The sequence below is a fragment of the Chinchilla lanigera genome, unplaced genomic scaffold, assembly GCF_000276665.1.
Source record: "Chinchilla lanigera isolate Chin_1 unplaced genomic scaffold, ChiLan1.0 scaffold00127, whole genome shotgun sequence".
Lineage (NCBI taxonomy): Eukaryota > Metazoa > Chordata > Mammalia > Rodentia > Chinchillidae > Chinchilla > Chinchilla lanigera.
In genome coordinates this window covers 1,727,494-1,745,513 of record NW_004955528.1, presented here as the reverse complement: position 1 = coordinate 1,745,513, position 18,020 = coordinate 1,727,494, and the positions used below count along the sequence as shown (strand labels likewise).

The window sequence follows — 18,020 nt, the reverse complement described above, 5'->3', positions numbered from 1 at the left end:
GCTCCCGCTCCACACTGACCTTAGGCCCAACACATCCCCGCCTTCCCAACAGGGTGGCCACCACTCACGCCGCTGCGCCTCGGCCAGCTCAGTTTCTGCTGCTGCCTGGGGGGCCTGGAAGTCGCGGGCCCGCATCTCCTGCAGGAACTTCTCCACCTCTGCCAGGGTCCGGCGCAGCTGCTCACCCGATGGTGTTGAGGCGTTGGCTGGTAACACGTGGTCCACCTGGGATGCCAGCTCTGTGGGAAGGGGACCCGTCAGGGCTTGGGCCCCTGGGACGTTTTCAGCGGGCGCTAGCACGCAACCCGAGAGCACGGATGGCTCCAACTCTCGGCGGAGGGCCAGAGTTGCCCTCCTGCAGTGCCCATGCCCGCATGCTGACCAGGAGTTTCCCCCTGCAACTGTCTGACCAGTGCTTGCCTGGCCCACCTGGCCTCACGCCCTGTCCACATTAGCCCCTGGCCCACTTCAAATGCCCCACTGTGCACTCCGGAGGCGCCACCTCCCCACCCAAACATGCAGGTCTTGCTGGCTCTCAAGGCCAAGTTCACATGCAGACCCCCAGGGGTGTCCCTCACACCCAGGCAGCCCTCCCTGCACTGAAGCCTAAGCAGCAGCCAGGCTGGGTCAACCCTACCGCTCAGAGCATGGTGCACAGCCTGGACAGTCACTAACAGTGTCTGTGCCCGGTCCAGCATGCCCTCGGCACTGTCCAGCAGCCGGCCTGCCCGGTCTTGGGCCCCTGTGGCCTGTGGATGCAGAGTCCTTCAACCCACAGCTCTGCGGGTGGGGACCAGCTGCGGCTTGGGTGGAGGTGACGGGGAAGGGGTTGTTTCTAGGAGCTGGGCTGTCAGGGAGTGCGGGGAGGGCTTGAGGGTCTGGGGGAGGAGACTTCCAGGGAGAGGAGGTTCTCCCTGCAGAAGGGGCACCCCAGGGGAACTCCAGGTAGCGGGCTTTAGGGTCCTGCCTGGCTGCTCAGCCGCTGTACATCCTGCTCAAAGTCCAGGCTCTGCTGCTCCAGGGTCTGCAGCTGCTGCTCTGCCTGGTAGCGGGGGCCCAGTGGGCTCCGGAGCTGGCCCTATGGGAGGTGGAGGTGGAAGTGGGCACCTGCACTGCCTGTGGGGAGAGGCCTGCACTGAAGCAGCATCTGCACCCCTGGGGGGCAGGGGTGTGCAGTACCTGGAGGTCGGTGATGGAGGCATTCAGCCTATGTAGCTGGGCCCAGGCTGCAGAGCTGGCATTGACACCACGCAGCTGCTCGCGGATGGCAGGGAGGAGGGCACCGGCCTGCTCCAAGTCGTCCAGGAGCAAGACCACACAGTGGTCACACACTGAGGGCACCAAGGGGGTCAGCGAGGGGTCACAGGGTCAGTATAGTGGTCATGGGTCAACCAGAGGTCACGTAGTCAGCACAGCAGGCTAAGATCTTGGGTCACGGCAGTGTCAGGTCTGGGCAGGGGCTACAGTGCAGGCTGAGGGTCAGGGGTCAGTACAGGGCCAGGGAGTCACACGGAGTCACAAGACCAAGAGAGCTCGTGGGGTCGGCAGTGGAGCGCTGGAGTCGGCACAGACACTGCGCCTGAGCCAGGCTGAAGGGTCAGCAGGGACCTGGGCAGGCCCGGGAAGCTGGCCTCAGGACGCAGTGAACACGCTGCTGGGTGGGGCCCAGGGGCAGGCATGTGGCAGCAGACAGGGCTGGAGCCACAGCACTGACTTGGGGAGGGAAGGTGAGCATGAGGTCAGCGGGAGTCCTGGGGTCCCTAAGTACAGAGATGGGGTCCCCAGGGAAACAGCCACGGCACCCTGAAGAGCCGAGGTTGACGTGGGCCACCAGGTGAGTGCAGGGCTAGGACCCCACTGCTCCAAGGCAGTGCTGGAGGGGTGGAGTGAGACAGGAGAGGGACGCGGTACAGGCCGTACCTTCGCAGTGGACGCCCGGGCCCCTGGGGCTGCCTGGCACGGGCACCTGGTGTTGCTGGCTGCAGGCGTCACAGCGCTCCCCGCTGAGCCCTGGTGGGCAGGTGCAGCGGCCTGTGTGGGGGTCGCAGTGGCCTCTTGGACACTGGCACCCTGCGGGAGAGGGCAGGGTCAACACAGCCACGGTGTGGTGCCCACTGCCCGCCCAGGGACTGCCATACTCACGCCTGCAGCCCTGCTCCGGGCGCCCCCAGTGGCCAGGGGCACATTCATGACACTGGAGTCCCCCAGCTCCTGGCCGGCAGTGGCACTGCCCACTCTGGGGGTGGCACTCGGACCCCTCAGCAGCTGGTCCACAGGCGCAAGGGCGGCAGCCCTGACAGCCTTCAAAACCAAAGTGCCCCTCCTAGGGGCACAAGCCATGGTCAGGGCTCTGCCCAGCTCCGAGGACCCTGCTTCCTTCAGCCCCGAAGGCCCCGTGGATCCTGCAGCCCTACCTGGCAGTGGTCACAGCGACGCCCAGTCACGCCTGCCTTGCACAGGCAGCGGCCACTCTGGGGATCACAAGCTTCCGTGCCGCATGGGGAGCAGTCGCATGCTGCAGAAGAGGAGGCTGTGACCCGGCTGCCCGGCCCAGGACGTCCTTACGAACCCCTCCCCACACCCCACGCCCCTCCCTGCCACACCCACCGCTACCAGCTCCCTGGCCATCCCTGCCCACTGCCCTGAAGGGACACAGGTTGCCGGTGAGCGGGGGGTGGGGTAGGGCGAGGAGCGAGGGCTGTGCCCAGGGTGCCTACGGGTGCAGTTGCCGGGCAGCAGGGCGTTGCCGTAGAAGCCAGAGGCACAGCTCTCGCAGTGAGGGCCGGTGGTGTGGCGCAGGCAGCCACGACAGGCGCCTGTCAGGGGATCACAGTCGCTGAAGATCATGTTGGGGTCACTGTTGCCGCTGCAGTCACAGGGCTGGCATGAGCTGCCCAGCACCAGAGGGTTTCCAAAGAAGCCGGGTGCGCACCTGGGGTGGCAGTGAGGGGCAGTCAGCATCCTGAGCCCCACACAGGAGCACCCTGGGGTCTGCACTCCAGCCCCCTGCCTGGCTCACCGCTCGCAGGAGGCCCCGGCATAGCCAGGTTTGCAGAGGCACTGGGTGCGGCCGCCTCGCAGGATGCAGCCCTCCGCGAAGCTGTGAGACAGAGGTCACTAAGCGCCTGCACTCCCCGGCCCTGGGCCAGCCACCTGGTGCTGCAGACTGCAGACCCCATCCCAGCTGCTCCGGGTTTCCAAGACAGTGAGCAAAACAGTGCGGTTCCAGGAGGAAAGGGGGCCAGGCTGCTGGAGTCTGGGGTCTGGACAGGCTGGTGCAGCTTACTTGTTGGAAGGAACCGCCAGGGGGCAGGGGCAGCTGACACAGGGGGCCGAGGGGTCCTCAGGCCTGCTCCTCACAAAGCCAGCCCGGCAGCGCTCACAACGGTCCCCCTCCGTGTTGTGCTGGCACCCCTGGGGCAGAGTGGACAGTCAGTGCCAATGGTGGAGGCCCCATCTCACCCAACCCTGCCAGGGACTCCATGCCCCAAACCCTGGGCCTCAAGTGTATCTGAACCACAGCCGCAGAGGCCCGGAGGCCCCTGGCCGGCCTGCCTGTGCCTTCGGGGGCTGGCCCTTCCCCGTGCGTCCTACTTACCACACAGATACCGGAACCAGAGAGGCAGTGGTCTGAGTGGCCATGGCACTGACAGGGGACACATCGGCCCAGAAAGAGCCCTTTGATATCCCGGTAATAGCCAGGGGCACATTCCTGCAAAGCAAAGGGGTAACCGATGATCAGTAAAGCAGGCAGGGCTAGCCCGGGGCTGGGCAGACCAGGGCGCTGCTCCAGGTCAGACCTGGGAACTCTGCATTCACCAACAGGGACCAGCAGCTGCTGGGAGCACCGTGCCCGGAGCGCAAGACACCACACACAGGTACTGGGCAGAGGTGGGCCACAAGCACAACTCCCGGTCCTGGCCAGGTTATGCAGGCCAGGTGTCTGACTGCCACCCTCAGGCCCAAGGGCAGGGCTGCCAGGGCCGGGCACACACGGGCTCAGGGATGGCTGGGCCTCGGGGCTGGGACCAAGCCCCTCCATGTGGGCCACATCCTCTCCTTTATGTGGAGATGTCTCTCTCCAGGGGAGTTTGGCCACAAGCCTCCTTCGGTGGCGGAAGCCACTTACAACTGGATAAAACAGTAGGGGGAGGGATGAGTGAGGGGTGAATAGGTGACAGTTAGCTGGACATTAAGACAGATGGTGCATGAAGGCCGGATAGGCAAGCGCGGGCAGTGCATGCACAGCAGGGAGCCGGGTAACGGTGGAGCAGCTGACCACAAGCCAGCAAGCCGGGTGTCTGGGCAGTAGGCAGGAAGAGACGAACGGGGGACAGAGGTGGGGACAGCACCAAGAGTTCTTGTAGCAGGAGGGCATGCACAGGGAAAGAACAGTGTAGCCTCCCAGCCTGGCGCTTGCCCGACCTCACCTGGCATGAGTCCCCACGGTAATTGGCAGGACACATGCACAACTCCACGTTGCTGGCTGGAGGTCCCCTGCCCATCTCGCTGGCCACCTCCAGCACCACCCTATGCAAGGAGACAGCTGAGGAGATCTGCGAGAAGAGGGCTCGGATCTGCAGCTGCTCCAGGCCCGCCAGGACCATCATGAGTTCCTCCCGGGACACAGCGCTGTGGGTCTCCCTGTGCCGGAAGTTTCCCTGCAAGGCCAAGACCGGACCTCAGTGGGGCCACACCAAAGGCACCAGAAGCAGGAGAGCAGAACAGACCAGCACGTGGAGGCAGAGGCACATTCAGGTCACCCACACGCAAGACCAGCAGCCCGACCCCTACCTCACGCCACACACCAAAATCAGCTCCAGGTGTATTAAGAACTTAAACAGGCCTGTAATGCTAGTGCCCTACATTCAATCCTTAGTATCATAAAAATGAACTCTGCTAAAAAGACAAGATGACCAAGAAGTGAAAAGCAAAGCAGCAAAGAACGCCGAGGGGCAGCACACAGTGGAGAAAGGCAAATGGCCAGAGCAGCAGGGAGCTGCCCACCTGTCACAGTCAAGGATGTGTAAACCAGCACGGGGTAAGAGTGCCCAGAGAGGAAGGCCAGCCGCGAACCCCTCCCGCCCCTGCACTGGTTTCCCTCATGGACTGGGCACAGGGGCTGGGTCCTGCCCTGCTTGGCGGCCAGGCCAGCTCCACTCACCTCCACCAGCAGCAGCTGCCCTCGATGGGTATGGCCGGGCACAGGGTACGCTGACTCCAGGAATGTGATGCTCATCTGGTTGCCCTGGGAGACACAGGTGGGTGAGGGCTGGCAAGGGGCTGGGCTGTTGTCCCAGCTGGCACCACACCTGCACGCCTGCCACATGCACCCACTGTGCCACCTGCAGCACCACGTCCGGCCGGCTCTCAGTGGGGATGAAGACGTCTCCACGCTGGGTCTCAGAGTGCAGCTCATAGCGGAGGACCCCACCGTAGGACGACACCTGGCAGCAGAGCATGGGAGATGACACGCGGGACAGGGGTCAAAGTCTGGCGCAGCGGCCTCACCCCGCATCCTCACAGCATCTCCACCCCGGCGGGGCCTGGGCACCCTCGCCAGTTCCTTCTCCACCCCGCCAGCCTCACAGCTCCTGTCCCTGGACGTAACCTCATTGTCCCCTGCTAGGCCTCCAGCCGCCTCTGGAGTACCGCCCCGTCCCAACATCCGTCCGTCCGTGCTCACCCGGTCTCCAAGGTAGGAGGGCGGGGCTTGCCAGTACAGCTCAGGGACGGAGTCGGCCAAGTGCCGCAGGTCTGCGCGCAGCAGCTCCACCCCCGCCCGTCGCTCGTGGGGTACCACTTGCCGGTCAGTGCTCAGCAGCGTCCAGCCCTCCATGTCCACAAACTGCGGGGACACAGGAGGATCACACGGGGTGCTGCCCACGTCACGGCCTCATCCTGCGTTCTAGTCCCTGCTGCGGGGAGCCACGAGGGCCGCCCGAGGCAGCGCCTCCCTCCGTCCCGGCAGCCTGGCAGACTACCTCATGGCGCGCGTGGGCAGAGCTCCTGCAGCGCTCTGTGGCCCCGAAGCAGAAGCAGCGGGTGCAGCCCTTGGGGTTGGCAGCGTCGAGGGAGAAGGTCCCAAGGCGACACTGGTCACACCTCGGGCCCTGCACATTCTCCTAGGGGTGGGGGCAATGAGGGGTGGTTGGCTGTGTCCAGGGAGGCTGGCCCCTGGCTCACTGCCACCCACTTACCCCTAAAAGCTTCCGGGAAGCCCCACCCACCCTAAGGGCTGCGGAAGACATCTCAGCTGAGACCGAGCAGGGTCAGGGCCGGGTGCAGGCTCCCTCTCACCTTGCAGTAGCACTGGCCTGTGAGGGGGTTACACACGCCTGGCGCAGTGCCAGCCGCATGGCAGTCACAGGGGCGGCAGCTGGGGTAACCGTGGAAGCCTGGGGCACAGGTGTCACAGCGGCGTCCGGCCACGTTGGGTCTGCACCTGCCGGAGGACACAGGCTGGCTGAGTCCCCTTCCGCCCTGGGCCCCTGGCATTGCCAGACCCGTGGGGCCCCCACCTGGACAGTGTCTCCCAAGAACTGGGGAGCAGGGTGGGTTCCGGGCTCGCCTAGGAGCTTGAGAACTGCCCCGGGCGCTCACTTGCACTGGCCGCTGTCCACGTCACAGGTAGGCTCGGTGAGCTCCTGGACGCCGGGCCCCGAGCAGTTGCATTCCTCACAGCCAACCAGGGGGTGGCAGCCGAAGGTCTGGGGCTGGCACACCAGGCAGTCAGGGGGCACAGTGCGCGGCGGGCAGATACACTGGCCCGTGAGCTCGTCACACAGGCGGGCACCACAGTCGCAGGCTGTAGGGTGGACATTGCTGGCTGACCCTCGGCCCACTCAGGCTCCCCTGCAGGCCTCAGGCGGTGGTGGGAAGGCAGGGGCCTGGCCGGGCCCACCCCCACCCCACCCCCTGGGCCGAGCCCCTGGCAGGGAAACGCTGCCCAGAGCCAAGGCCCAGTGCCTGCGGCTGGGGGGCACCTGTGGGTCCCTGGAACCTTCTAGACAAATCTGCAGGGTGGGTATCCCTGGGCTACCAGCTGTCCTGAGGCTGCAGGACGCTTCCCTGGCCGCCATGCCCCTGACTCGGGAGCACCCCTCCACCAGGCAGTCCCCCTTGGGATCGAGTGCCCCGGGCACCAGTGCTCCCACAGCCACCGTACTCACGTCTGCAGCGGGGAAAACCCCAGTAGCCGGTGGCACAGCGGGAGCAGTCGCGGCCGATGACGTGGGCCCGGCAGGGACACTGGCCCCCGAAGGGCTCGCACGTGGGGCTGGTGGCACCCGCCTCGTGGCAGCCACAAGGCACGGCCCCGTTATTATAGAAGAGGGACAGCGAGACGGCAGCGTCCCGGCAGAACGGGGACGAGCTGCTGGGGCTACAAAGAGGGCCAGCTGGTGAGGCGAGCCCCGGGCCCAGCCAGCCCGCACCCCGGCCCTCGGAGCCCAGCCCACCTGATGTGGTAACCATGGGCAGCACAGTGGCTGATGAAGTCATAGGATTTGTCTAGGGGCTCCTCCCGGAGGTAGGTGGAGCTGTAGACATCCTCGGGCACAACGAGCACGTAGTCCTGGAGGACAGCACCTGGTCAGGTTCCCCGGCCGACAAGGGCCCGGTGTGGGGCCGTGTGGCCAGAGCCTGCGACAGGAATGGGAAGCGAGGGACGCCTCTCCCCACCGCCCAGGGGCCGGGTCCGCAGGCAGCCCAGCTCTGCTGGCAGTGGCAAGCCCACTGATCCTGGCAAGGAGGAAGGAGCCGGCCACAGCCACACAGCCTGGGGGCATCTGTGGGTCCAAGCGTGAAGGGGCAGCAGTGCCTGGGCCCACCTCTCCTCCTTTGCCTGGGCCCACCTTCTGCAGGAAGGCCACTCTGCCCAGCAGGGCCGGGGTGATGGACAGCATGGAGGCCTTGGAAGCCCCATGGCAGAGGCCACCCCACTCGGCACCCAGCACAGGGTGCAGCACAGGCAGGGGGCGCACCCAGAGACGCTCACTGGTGTGGCAGACGGCAAGCTGGTCCCTGAGTGGGGACATCAGCCCTGGGACTCACCAGCCAGAGCCACCGGCCCTCGGGCACACGCACGGTCACCGTGAGCTCACTGTCAGTCACATCCAGCACAGTCTGGCCCTCGCACAGCACCAGGGCGCGGCAGCCGTAGCCGTGTGGGCAGAAGCTGGCATTGGCGTGGCCTGGAGCAGGGAGGGGGCGAGGTCAGGGCGCCAGTGCCGAGCACCCCCTGTCCGGCCTGGGCCCGTGGCACTCTCGGGGACACCAGCAGGGCCTGGCGGAGGAGTGCTCACTGCGACACACACTGCAGGCACTGAGCTTGCGGCCCCCGAGACTGCGCAAGAGCACCCCTGGGTGCAGGTCCCTGGCGTGGCTGAGCCTCTGCATCAAATGCTCATTCACCGTGTGTGACGGAGACCCAAGCTGAGCACGCTAACGCAGCGGGCGGGTGTAGGGGACACACACAGGGATGAGACCTTCCCAGGGACAGAAGTGAGCTAGATGGAGGCTAAAGCCCACAGTGGCCCTGAGACACCTCGCCTGAGAACCGGCTGCAGGGCAAGGATGTGTCAGCCTGTCACCCTGGTGTACACGATCTGGCCACGTCACGGGTGACGGCCCCTCCCAGTCTCTCACCCTGCCAGACGCGGCCCCCGTTGATGAGCACCTCGACGGGGAAGGTGGGGTGGGCCGGCTGGTAGCCGTGCAGCAGGAAGGCATAGCGGCCCAGGGCGGGCACCTGGGTGGTGAAGACGACAGTGCCCTGCAGGGAGAAGTGCCAGTGAGTGCACAGAGCTGGAACAGCGGGGTCCCAATCCAGCCCCCAGTCAGTCACCTTGACCCCTGCCCTGTCCCGCTCCCCACCCCTCCAGAGACCGCGGCCCAGCTGGGCCCTCACCTGGGGGTGGCGCAGCAAGGTGGGCTCTGTGTCAGGGTCCACGGCAGTGGGGGGCCGAGGCTGGGGTCCGGCCGGGGCCGCACCCGGCGTGAGCTCCTGCGAGTGAGTCAGGGGGAGGCTGGGCGGCAGCGGCAGCACCTGGCAGTCCCTCAGGATGATGGGCTGCGGCGGCTTCGGGAAGCGGGAGGCTAGGCAGGAGGCACTGGGGGGGCACGGCGCATGAGTCCAGGCACCCTGGCTGGTGGGGCTCCACGGGCCTCCCCAGCCCCCGCCGCTTTGCTACCTGCTGGGCCCGAAGGTGCCATGGCTGCTCGTGCAGTGGACCCGGGGCTCCACAAACTCCGTGCTGAACTCCTCCACGGGCACCAGCGTGACGCTGTGCTGCGGGAGGAGACAGGACACTGCTGTGCCTCGGGCAGTGAGGAGGCGACACAGCCAGACCCAAACCCGGCACCAAGCGAGCTCAGTGCTGCTCTGGAGCACAGGTGCCGGCCCCGGACGCAGGACCAAGGGGCCACCCCGAGGCCGGCAGCCCACTCACACAGCCTCCATGGCCACCTCCCCGTCAGTGCCTCAGGCCGGAGAGGGGTCCAGCCTTTCACAGACCCTAGGCTGCTCCCTGCACAGGACCCGACGCTCTCCTTCCACAGTGCAGGAAGAAAATGTCCCAGGGGCCACTTGGCCTTACCAGGAAGAAGCGCGCCTGCTCCGCTGTGAGCCGGACACTGGCCTCCGAGTCCAGGTAGAAGGTGGCCGTGTGGTGCTGGGTATCCAGGACAGGGCCCCGACACAGGGTGCTGGCGGGCAGGGACGGTCAGGGCCTGGGCAGTCCTGGGCCGACCCCACACCCCCCAGCCTGCTCCTGGCCCACCTGTATGGGCAGGGATGCAGGGCGATCTCTCCCAGCTGGGGGGCCCGCTGGGGAGTGTGCACAGCTACGCCCACCTCCTGGCGGGCATCCTCGTTGGCATACTCCACCACCAGAGCATAGTGGCCTGGCCGTGGCGCGGTTACCTGGAGCTGGACGTCCACCTGTGGGAGAGCAGGGTGACCAGAAGCCCACAGCCTGTCCTCCCTACCTCTGTTTCCCAGGGACCACAGAGGAGCAGGGGGAAGGCCGGGTGACTACAGGTAAGGTCAAATTTGGGGACAGTGCCAGGCATCCCTGAGCTGGGTGAGGAACAGGCACGTGGGCCTGTCCTACACCTGTCCTCCCCGCCCCCGTGAGCCTCAGACACGCACGTCACTGCCCAGGCAGGCGGCCAGTGGTGGGTGTGAAGGACTGAGCTGCTCCATGGGGCAGGGCCGGGGCAGGCTGTTGTCATGGCGACACAGGGCCTCGGGCCCGCCAGCCGAGGGGAAGCCGTCCAGAGGAAGGTGGGCATAGAGGAGGCAGCTGGAAGGGACAGAGACAGGTCAGCACCAGTCCACCCAGCCACCCTGAGAGGCTGCCTGGGATGCAGCAGGGTGGGGTGGGAAGGTCATCCACACAGCCCCCGCCCCAGCCCCACTGGGTGGCCCCTCACTTCTCCCCAGACGGACGGGCGGAGGGTCGGTAGGTGCAGGCCTCAGTCACACGCAGCTGCAGAAGGGCTGCTTCGTAGTAGGCGCTGGGCAGCAGGACCACGTAGTCCTGGTGGAGGCAGGGAGTGGACACTGAGGCTTCCTGGCCCAAGGCCCGTGCCCAACCCCCACCTTGGCCCCCACCTCACCAGGAGCACCCCTTCGGCCTCCACAAGCAGGGCCCAGGTGCCAGGGTTCAGCACAAAGGGCTCCCCAATGCCCCTCTGGGGTACAGTGACGAAGGCAGGCTCGGTGCTGGGCGGGAAGGCCACGGGCTGGCTCTGCTCTGTGCCTGGGGAGGGGAGACTCCCGGGCTTGGCACCTGGGCTGCCCCAGGCTGCAGCTCCCCCGCAGTGTGGGAAGGCAGACTGAGCCCCCCCACCCCCTGGCAGACCCAGAGGAGCCGGCTGGGCTGGGAGGAGTGGGGAAGGCATGGTGGGGTGGGCACGCGGGGAAGGCCGGGCGAGACGGGCCAGCCTCCCACTCACAGTTGGTGCAGGTGGCAGACTTGCCGGCCTCACGCACGGAGACCTGGCCGCTCACGCTTGCGGGCCCACGGTTGACATAGCGGAAGACCAGCCGGAAGAGGTCAGGTGAGGTTACGTTCAGCCTGGCCACAATCCTGGGCTGCGGTAGACGTGGAACAATGGGGTCACCTCGCTTGGCCCTGGTCCCGTCAACCACGGCTGGCCCTACCTCCCACGTGAGTCTGGGACGGGGTGCCTCAGCCCACCTGGATGGGCGACATGTGTGCGTAGCCTCTCCAGCTGAAGTTCTCGAACTCCAGTGGGTTGAAGCCAAAGCGTACGGCGTGGCCCTCGGGCGTGGCTGCTTCCTCCAGCTCCAGGCGCAGGTGGTGCAGGTCAGGCAGGTAGTGGTCCTTCACGGGCCTGGCCACGGCACGGGTGTCAGTGGGGCAGGCATGGCTCTGTGGCTGCCCAGGCGCCCAGGGACAGCCGGGTGGCCCCACGTGGGTCCCGTGGAAAGGGGCACGGGGGAGCCTGGGATAAGCCGCCTCCCACTCCCTGGCCCGTTCCGTGAGGCACCCACTCGCTGCAGGTGGGACCCTGGGTGTTGGGGCGGCACCGGCAAGCGCCCGTCCGCGGGTCACAGCCCTGGCCCAGCGCACCGCCAACATCACAGCGGCAGCCTGTGGCAGAGGAAGGGGTCAGCGGTCAGGGCCCGCACAGCTCCTATCTGCTTCAGGGCTCCTCCCAGCTCCGGGCTCTGCTCCGCTCAGAGGCAGCTGCTCCTCTCCCACCCACTCTCACGGGGAGCAACAGGGCCGAAAAGCCAACTCTCCTCCAGCGAGAGAGGTCCTGGGGCCCTCTGGGACCCAGGCTGAGGGACCGGGCGCTGGGGTGGCCAGGGGTGTCCACCAGGGCTACGGCACAGAGCTATGAGGTGCAGCCAAGATCCACGCCCAGGCAGTGCCTGGGCTCCCATCCCAGCACAGGCCTGACCAGGGACGCCAGTCCATTCTCTGGGCCTCCTTGTGCTCAGGCCCGGCCGGCATCCGCAACCCACCTGTGCCCCCCGGGGTCTCCTTATCCATGACCCAGCCTGAGAGCAGGGATGGGCACTTACTGTGGCAGCCGAAGTAGTCGGCCTGGTCCAGCCCAAAGAAGCCGTCCTTGCATGCTGCACAGGTCTGGCCACACACGTGGGGCTTGCAGAAGCACTGGCCACTGCCCTGGGGCCGTGACAGAAAGTGGGACCGGGGAGGGGCGCCAACCCACCACCCCCAACAGCCAGAACTGCCACCCGCAAACTCACCGGCTGGCACTCAGAAACGCCACCCAGTGTGCCCCTGGGGTCACAGTCGCAGCCTACAGAGAGTAGAACAGGCCTGAGGGGTGCTGGGGACAGGAGACCGGACCCTGGCTCCCCACAAAAGCCAGTATCCCGCCCCAGGCACTCACGTGTGCAGCCCTCAGGGTTGCCGGGGCTAAGCCCCCAGAAGCCGGGCTTGCAGCGGTCACAGCTCGGCCCCTCCACGTGAGCCCGGCACACACAGGGGCCCTGTGCCTCAGAGAGGATGACGGCAGGTTACAGTGGGCCCTGCCTCCCCCACACACCCTCGGCCCTGGGGCCTGATAAAGGGCAGACCCCGCTCTGTGTCTGGCAGTCACCTGGAACCGGGGCAAAGGACCAGCAGGAAGAGCAGACAGGCGCGAGGTTGCCATGGCAGCCAAGCTGCAGGCAGGAAGCCAGGGCCTCACCGGGCCGGGACTTCTGTCCAAGGTGGCCCCCCCATCCCCACACCATGAGCAGACCTGGGCTCACCTCAGAAAGGGTAGGATTGGCCAGGGCCAGGCCAGCAGGGTGACAGGAGCCAGCTATGGAGAGATAAGCGAGCTGGTCATCCCTTGGTGACTAACCCCTGAAGGCCAGCGACTTCCCAGGCCTGACCCAAGCCCACGTCCCCTCAGAAGCCAGCACGCACGTCTCCTGCAGCTACGATTGAGGGGAAGAGAGAGGCAGGCACAGGGCCTCCCAACCACACAGCACACTCTGTGCACACACATGGAGGCACACTCAGCGCGTGGACCCGTGAGCACACACACGCACCGACCCACAAGTTACAAACACATGCACAAGGAAGAACCGCGTGAACACACGGGTGGACGTGCATCTCCCATGAGCACACCCACGGCACGCAGGTGCACTTCCAGAACAAGCCTGTGCACACACACACACACCCCGGGAGCCTGGGATGTGCGGACAGCACGTCACACCCAAGAGCAAGGCCTGCCCGCCTACCCCACCCTGCTCACCTTCGCAGTGGGGGAAGTTGTAGGCGCCAGGCACACATGCGTCGCACTGCAGCCCCGTCACACGGGGCCGGCAGCTGCACTGCCCTGTCCGGGGGTCACAAGCCGAGTGCAGGGAGCCGTCGGGGGAGCAGTGGCAGGCTGTGGGACAAGGGCAGGGGTGAGCTGGAGGCGGGGACTCCACCCGCCTCCTTCCTCCTCCCAGGCACTCACGGACACAGGTGGGGAAGCCGTGGAAGCCAAGGCTGCACTCCTGGCAGGTGGCACCCGCATAGCCGGGACGGCAACGGCACAAACCGCCTGCCCCGCAGAGCTGCTCCAGGGCTCCCCGGGGGTCGCAGGCGCAGGCTGTAGGGGCACAACGTGGTCAGGTCTGGGCCCGTGCAGGGCTTAGTCCCCGCCCCCCCCAGCCACCTCACCGTAGCAGTTGGGGTAACTGTGGTGGCCCGGGAGGCAGCGGTCACAATAGGGGCCATGAAACCCGGGTCGGCATGGGCAACGGCCAGCTTCATCGCAGCCTTCGGGCAGGGTCCCCGCGGGGCTGCATCCACACACTGCGGAGCAGATGTGTCACAGGGACCCCTGACCCGGGCAGGCTGCGCCCCGTGCCCCGTATCGCCCCATGCCCCGTATCGGAGATACCACTCACGCTGGCACAGTGGGAAATGGAAGTAGCCAGGGGCACAGCGATCACAGGCAGCCCCCTCAAAGCCAGTGCGACACCTGCATCGGCCGGAGTCGGGGTCGCAGAGGCCGTCGGCCACCCCAGGACCGGAGCACTGGCATGCTGCAGGGAAAGGCGGCTCACACTCAGGACAAGACAGGAATACTTGCGGGGCGTGGGGCCTGGGAACAGGGCTGCACTCACGCTGGCAGCTCGACCCGTAGAAGCCGGGGGCACAGAGCTCGCAGTGGGCACCCTGGAAGTTGGGCTTGCACACGCAGCGGCCAACACTCGGGTCCTTCCGGCAGGAGTTGCCCTGGGTCCCACTGGCGCTGCAGTCACAGTCTGGGCGGGAGGGGGAGGGGAGGCTTAGAGACCGCAGGCTGAGGCCTCCTCCACAGCCTTGTTCTCTTACATTCTTACTAAAAGAATAAAGACTCCCAGGAGCGGAAGGTGCGCTCTGGGAAAACAATCACGCCGTGGGGTCAGCACAGCCATAAACACGCAGGATTCGACGTTCATAATGCAAATCCAAGTTAACTACAGCCACGAACACAGGAAAACCATAAAAACAAAACCATAACAAGCTAAGCAGAAACTTCTTTTCTTTATAAACAACGCTGAGCGTTGGGAAGAAGGAAGAAAAAGCATGCTGACTATCCTAACTGCGTAGGAAAAGCGGGTCGCGAATATTCTGTGTTTGTGACTGAGAGAAATAACCGCTCAGTACCCAGTCCAGAGCCAGAACGTGCACACCCGCATGGGGAGCGCACGTCCTAATAGCAGCGGCAACGCGGCCCAACACCGAAACACGCTCTGTTGCTCAAAGGGGCAAAAGTCAGGAATGGAAAAAAAGTAAAAAAGATACAAGGGCAGGTACGGCCCAACTTGAGAGTGGCCAGGCTGCCTCCTTTCCTGTGATAAAACCCAAGGTTTTGGGTTGGCATGGAAGACCCAGTGGGAGCCTCCGGAGGCAGGAACACAGGCCCTGTAGTCACATTCAAGAGCCTCATCCTCACGCCCGGTACTGGGCCCTGCCTGCTTCCTGAGCCCGGGGTAAGCTATACTTTGAAAACGTCAATAACTTTGCAAATTGTGACTTGATCAGATCAAGAGAAAAGGGGAAAAAAAGAAAGTAACAGGGACGAAAGTAAATTGAAACATTATAACAGAATGCAGCAACAAACACTCAAATGAAACAAGCAGTTTGCTAAGAAAACATGAATAACCAGAAGATGAGAGAGAGATGAGGTAGAAAACTTTTAGATACAATAACCACAGGAGAAATTAACATTGTAACCTGAATAACAGGTGTCAGGACAAGATGTTTTAGAAGCTGTATCAAATTTTAATTTTTTTTGTTAGTGTTTAAGCAATGGCAGCTGGCTGTGCTGTCCAGGATGGCGCCAAACTCTCAGGCTCACCACCACCCTGCCTCCTGCTTCCTCCCCGCCCTCCTGGACAGCCGGAACCACAGGCACACACCACTGCACTTGGCTCTGACTTTTAACAAACAGATAATTCTTGTGACTTTTTTTTTTTTGTCTTTTTGAGACAGGGTCTCGCTATGCAGTTCAGGCTGGCCTTGAGCTCACTTTGTAGCCCAGGCTGGTCTCGAACTCGTAACAATCCTCCTGCCTCAGCCTCCCAAGAGCTGGGATTATAGGCATGCACCACCTCACCCGGCTCTTGTGACTTTTTAAACTGATCTGCAATGCAGAAAAATATGGATTATTTCCGAAGAACAAGGCAGCACACAAAAACACAACACCTTCAAGCCAGACTCATTTGTGAATGCAGACGCAAGAAAACATTTATGTTCTGCACTGGGTTCACGTGAGGAAAGACCTTAATGTAACTCATTGTACAATAAAGAAATTAAGAGCGGAAAACCTCACCACCAGAGGTAATTACTGAGCGCTTGCCAGGAGCCCGCAGGAGAGAACTTTCAATAGTTTACATTGGGGATCGGTAAACTACACGGCAAGGGCTCAGCCGCCTGCTTTGTAAATAGTTTTACTGGGGGCAACCCAGCCCCCCCATTCCAAGGCCATGCTATCAGAGGCCACGTGGGCCCCCAGCCCCCAAGTCTAAGACATTCGCTCACCTCCTGGCCCCTTGGCAAACTTTGCTGACCCTTGGTTTACACTGTTGATGAGACGTAAGAAAGAAAGCCACCCCAGAATCAGCAGCACAGCCAGTGCTTGGGTCCAAGTGCCCCCAAGTCCGAGAAACCAAGGACAGCACCAGTAGGGTCACCTAAAAGCTTGGGAATCTGGCATGAAAAAAAGCCCCTAAAAAATACAAAGGAAATGTCAGGTAGGGGGAAGAAAACCCACACAACTTGCAGAAATGGCTAACACGGTGACTAAGGGACAGCCCACACCAATAATGAGCAGAAAGGCAGATGCTGACGGCGAGGACTGTGGGCTGGTTCACACCAGAATCCATCCGAAAGGCCAGGATGACCGAACCTGACAAGCTGGCCAAGAGCCCGGACGCCACACGGGCCAACTTCAGGCCCATCCCCCGGAAAGCAGCAGACGGCGACAACTGTCACCTGAGATACCGAGAAGGGGACCTGGTCTCCGCACGGGGCAGAGGAGGCTCTGCCGGCCAAGCTGCCAGGACGCACCCCGCAGCTGCACCACATTCCATGCCGCCGCGCACAGACAAGCTGGTTCTGAGAGCATCTGGGCAGCCTGTGGCCAAGACCTGCACAACACACATCTGGAGAAGAGCACATCTGGAGACCAGCGCCACCTTCAAGGCTTCATGTGGTTTGAACCGCCAGGATGTTCACCATTAAAGGAGGAGGACAGCCGGGCGTGGCGGCGCACGCCTGTCATCCCAGCACTTGGGAGGCTGAGGTAGGCCAGCCTGGGCTACACAGTCAGATCCTGTCAGAAAAGAAGGCAGGCAGGAAAGAAAGACAGACAGAAAGAGGCAGACAGAAAGAAAGGAGGCGGGGGAAGGAGGGAGGCCAGGAGTGGGCAGGGGAGGAAGGAATGAAAAGACGAGAGAACCTAAATACCGAGCAGTCGGGGGCTGGCTAACAAGTGTTGCGTCTGCCTGCGTAAGGGCTGTGGAAGGCAGACATGGCGGCAGCACTTGCCAGGCCGTGCCCGCCGCTCAGCAGTTTGGAAGAGCAAAGTGGCCACAGGGCGCTCAGGCAGTATAGAGGGGTCACCAACACGTGGTGCCACGCCAAGCTATGTCTTGCTCTGACTTCATGCTTATTTATCTTTTTAAGGTTTTCCGTGCAACTCTGCCTCATTTGCATAGAAAACAACAGCTCAAAAAAGTAATTAAGATGACAATTCGCCCTTTCCGCCAGGCTTTAGGTATGCTCTGCTGGGGCCAGGGACACTTACGCACAATCTGCCCAGCTGGCAGCACCTGCTCCCTGGTGTCGTTGTGGGAGGGCGGCACGGCTACGGAGAGAGCACAGGTCAGCAGGTCTGTTCGGCACGCTCTGGGCCTGGCCTGGGTGCCCGGGGTCTCTTGCCCTGGGTCCCCCACCACTGCAGGGCTCCCAGGCTCCCCCCGGCCACCAGCCGAGCCTCACGGTAGCAGTGTGGGAAGCCCGAGAAGCCCTCGGCACACGCGTTGCACTGCTCGCCGGTGAAGTTGGGCCGGCAGTAGCAGCGGCCAGTCAGGTCCTCACACGTCCCATCGGTGAAGGCCGACTCACAGTTGCAGCCTGGCCGGGATTAGGATCAGGAATCTGTGAGCCCCCAAGCTCAGAACTAGCAGGCCCCAAGGAGCTGGCTCTAAGGTACTGCAGCCTCTGTCCCCCTCACCTGGGCAGTGGGGCTGAGAACCATGGCCAGGTCTCTTGGGGGCATGGAAGCCTGCTGCCCACCTGGGCCCCGGGCAGCCCTGAAGCTCAGGGCACCCCCTCTCAATGCAGGCCCCAAGATACCGCACCCCGGCCAAGCCCACTCACGGAGACAGGCGTGGGGGGAGTCCAGAGGGTGGTCCGGGGAGCGGTAGAAGCCCGACAGACAGCGCTCACAGTTGATGCCAGTGGTGTGATGCTGTGAAGGCAGGGCCGTGAGTCCAGGCCCCGCCCCACCCGCCTCGGTGCCAGCCCGCACCTCCCTCC

At 64.0% G+C, this 18,020-nt stretch overlaps 1 protein-coding gene across 3 annotated transcripts in view; it reads right to left on the bottom strand.

The window, feature by feature from the left end:
• Positions 1-18,020, bottom strand: part of Lama5 (laminin, alpha 5) — a gene marked incomplete at its 5' end in the record, with an annotated part of 40,265 nt that overhangs the window by 7,861 nt on the left and 14,384 nt on the right. The window contains 44 exon segments of one of the 3 annotated variants that reach the window (XM_013507490.1): positions 69-239; positions 638-749; positions 968-1,078; positions 1,180-1,331; positions 1,921-2,070; positions 2,143-2,323; positions 2,415-2,515; positions 2,718-2,932; positions 3,020-3,100; positions 3,287-3,414; positions 3,599-3,712; positions 4,431-4,661; positions 5,165-5,248; positions 5,346-5,447; positions 5,687-5,848; positions 5,985-6,125; positions 6,301-6,445; positions 6,604-6,808; positions 7,173-7,384; positions 7,461-7,576; positions 8,056-8,195; positions 8,650-8,776; positions 8,912-9,113; positions 9,195-9,292; positions 9,600-9,708; positions 9,783-9,943; positions 10,154-10,307; positions 10,438-10,544; positions 10,624-10,766; positions 10,963-11,101; positions 11,208-11,364; positions 11,525-11,624; positions 12,062-12,167; positions 12,251-12,303; positions 12,397-12,502; positions 12,761-12,813; positions 13,252-13,389; positions 13,462-13,596; positions 13,668-13,802; positions 13,898-14,035; positions 14,117-14,257; positions 17,287-17,346; positions 17,481-17,615; positions 17,862-17,952. In XM_013507490.1, the coding sequence (XP_013362944.1) occupies positions 69-239; positions 638-749; positions 968-1,078; positions 1,180-1,331; positions 1,921-2,070; positions 2,143-2,323; positions 2,415-2,515; positions 2,718-2,932; positions 3,020-3,100; positions 3,287-3,414; positions 3,599-3,712; positions 4,431-4,661; positions 5,165-5,248; positions 5,346-5,447; positions 5,687-5,848; positions 5,985-6,125; positions 6,301-6,445; positions 6,604-6,808; positions 7,173-7,384; positions 7,461-7,576; positions 8,056-8,195; positions 8,650-8,776; positions 8,912-9,113; positions 9,195-9,292; positions 9,600-9,708; positions 9,783-9,943; positions 10,154-10,307; positions 10,438-10,544; positions 10,624-10,766; positions 10,963-11,101; positions 11,208-11,364; positions 11,525-11,624; positions 12,062-12,167; positions 12,251-12,303; positions 12,397-12,502; positions 12,761-12,813; positions 13,252-13,389; positions 13,462-13,596; positions 13,668-13,802; positions 13,898-14,035; positions 14,117-14,257; positions 17,287-17,346; positions 17,481-17,615; positions 17,862-17,952 (5,842 nt within the window). 3 annotated transcript variants of the gene reach the window in all.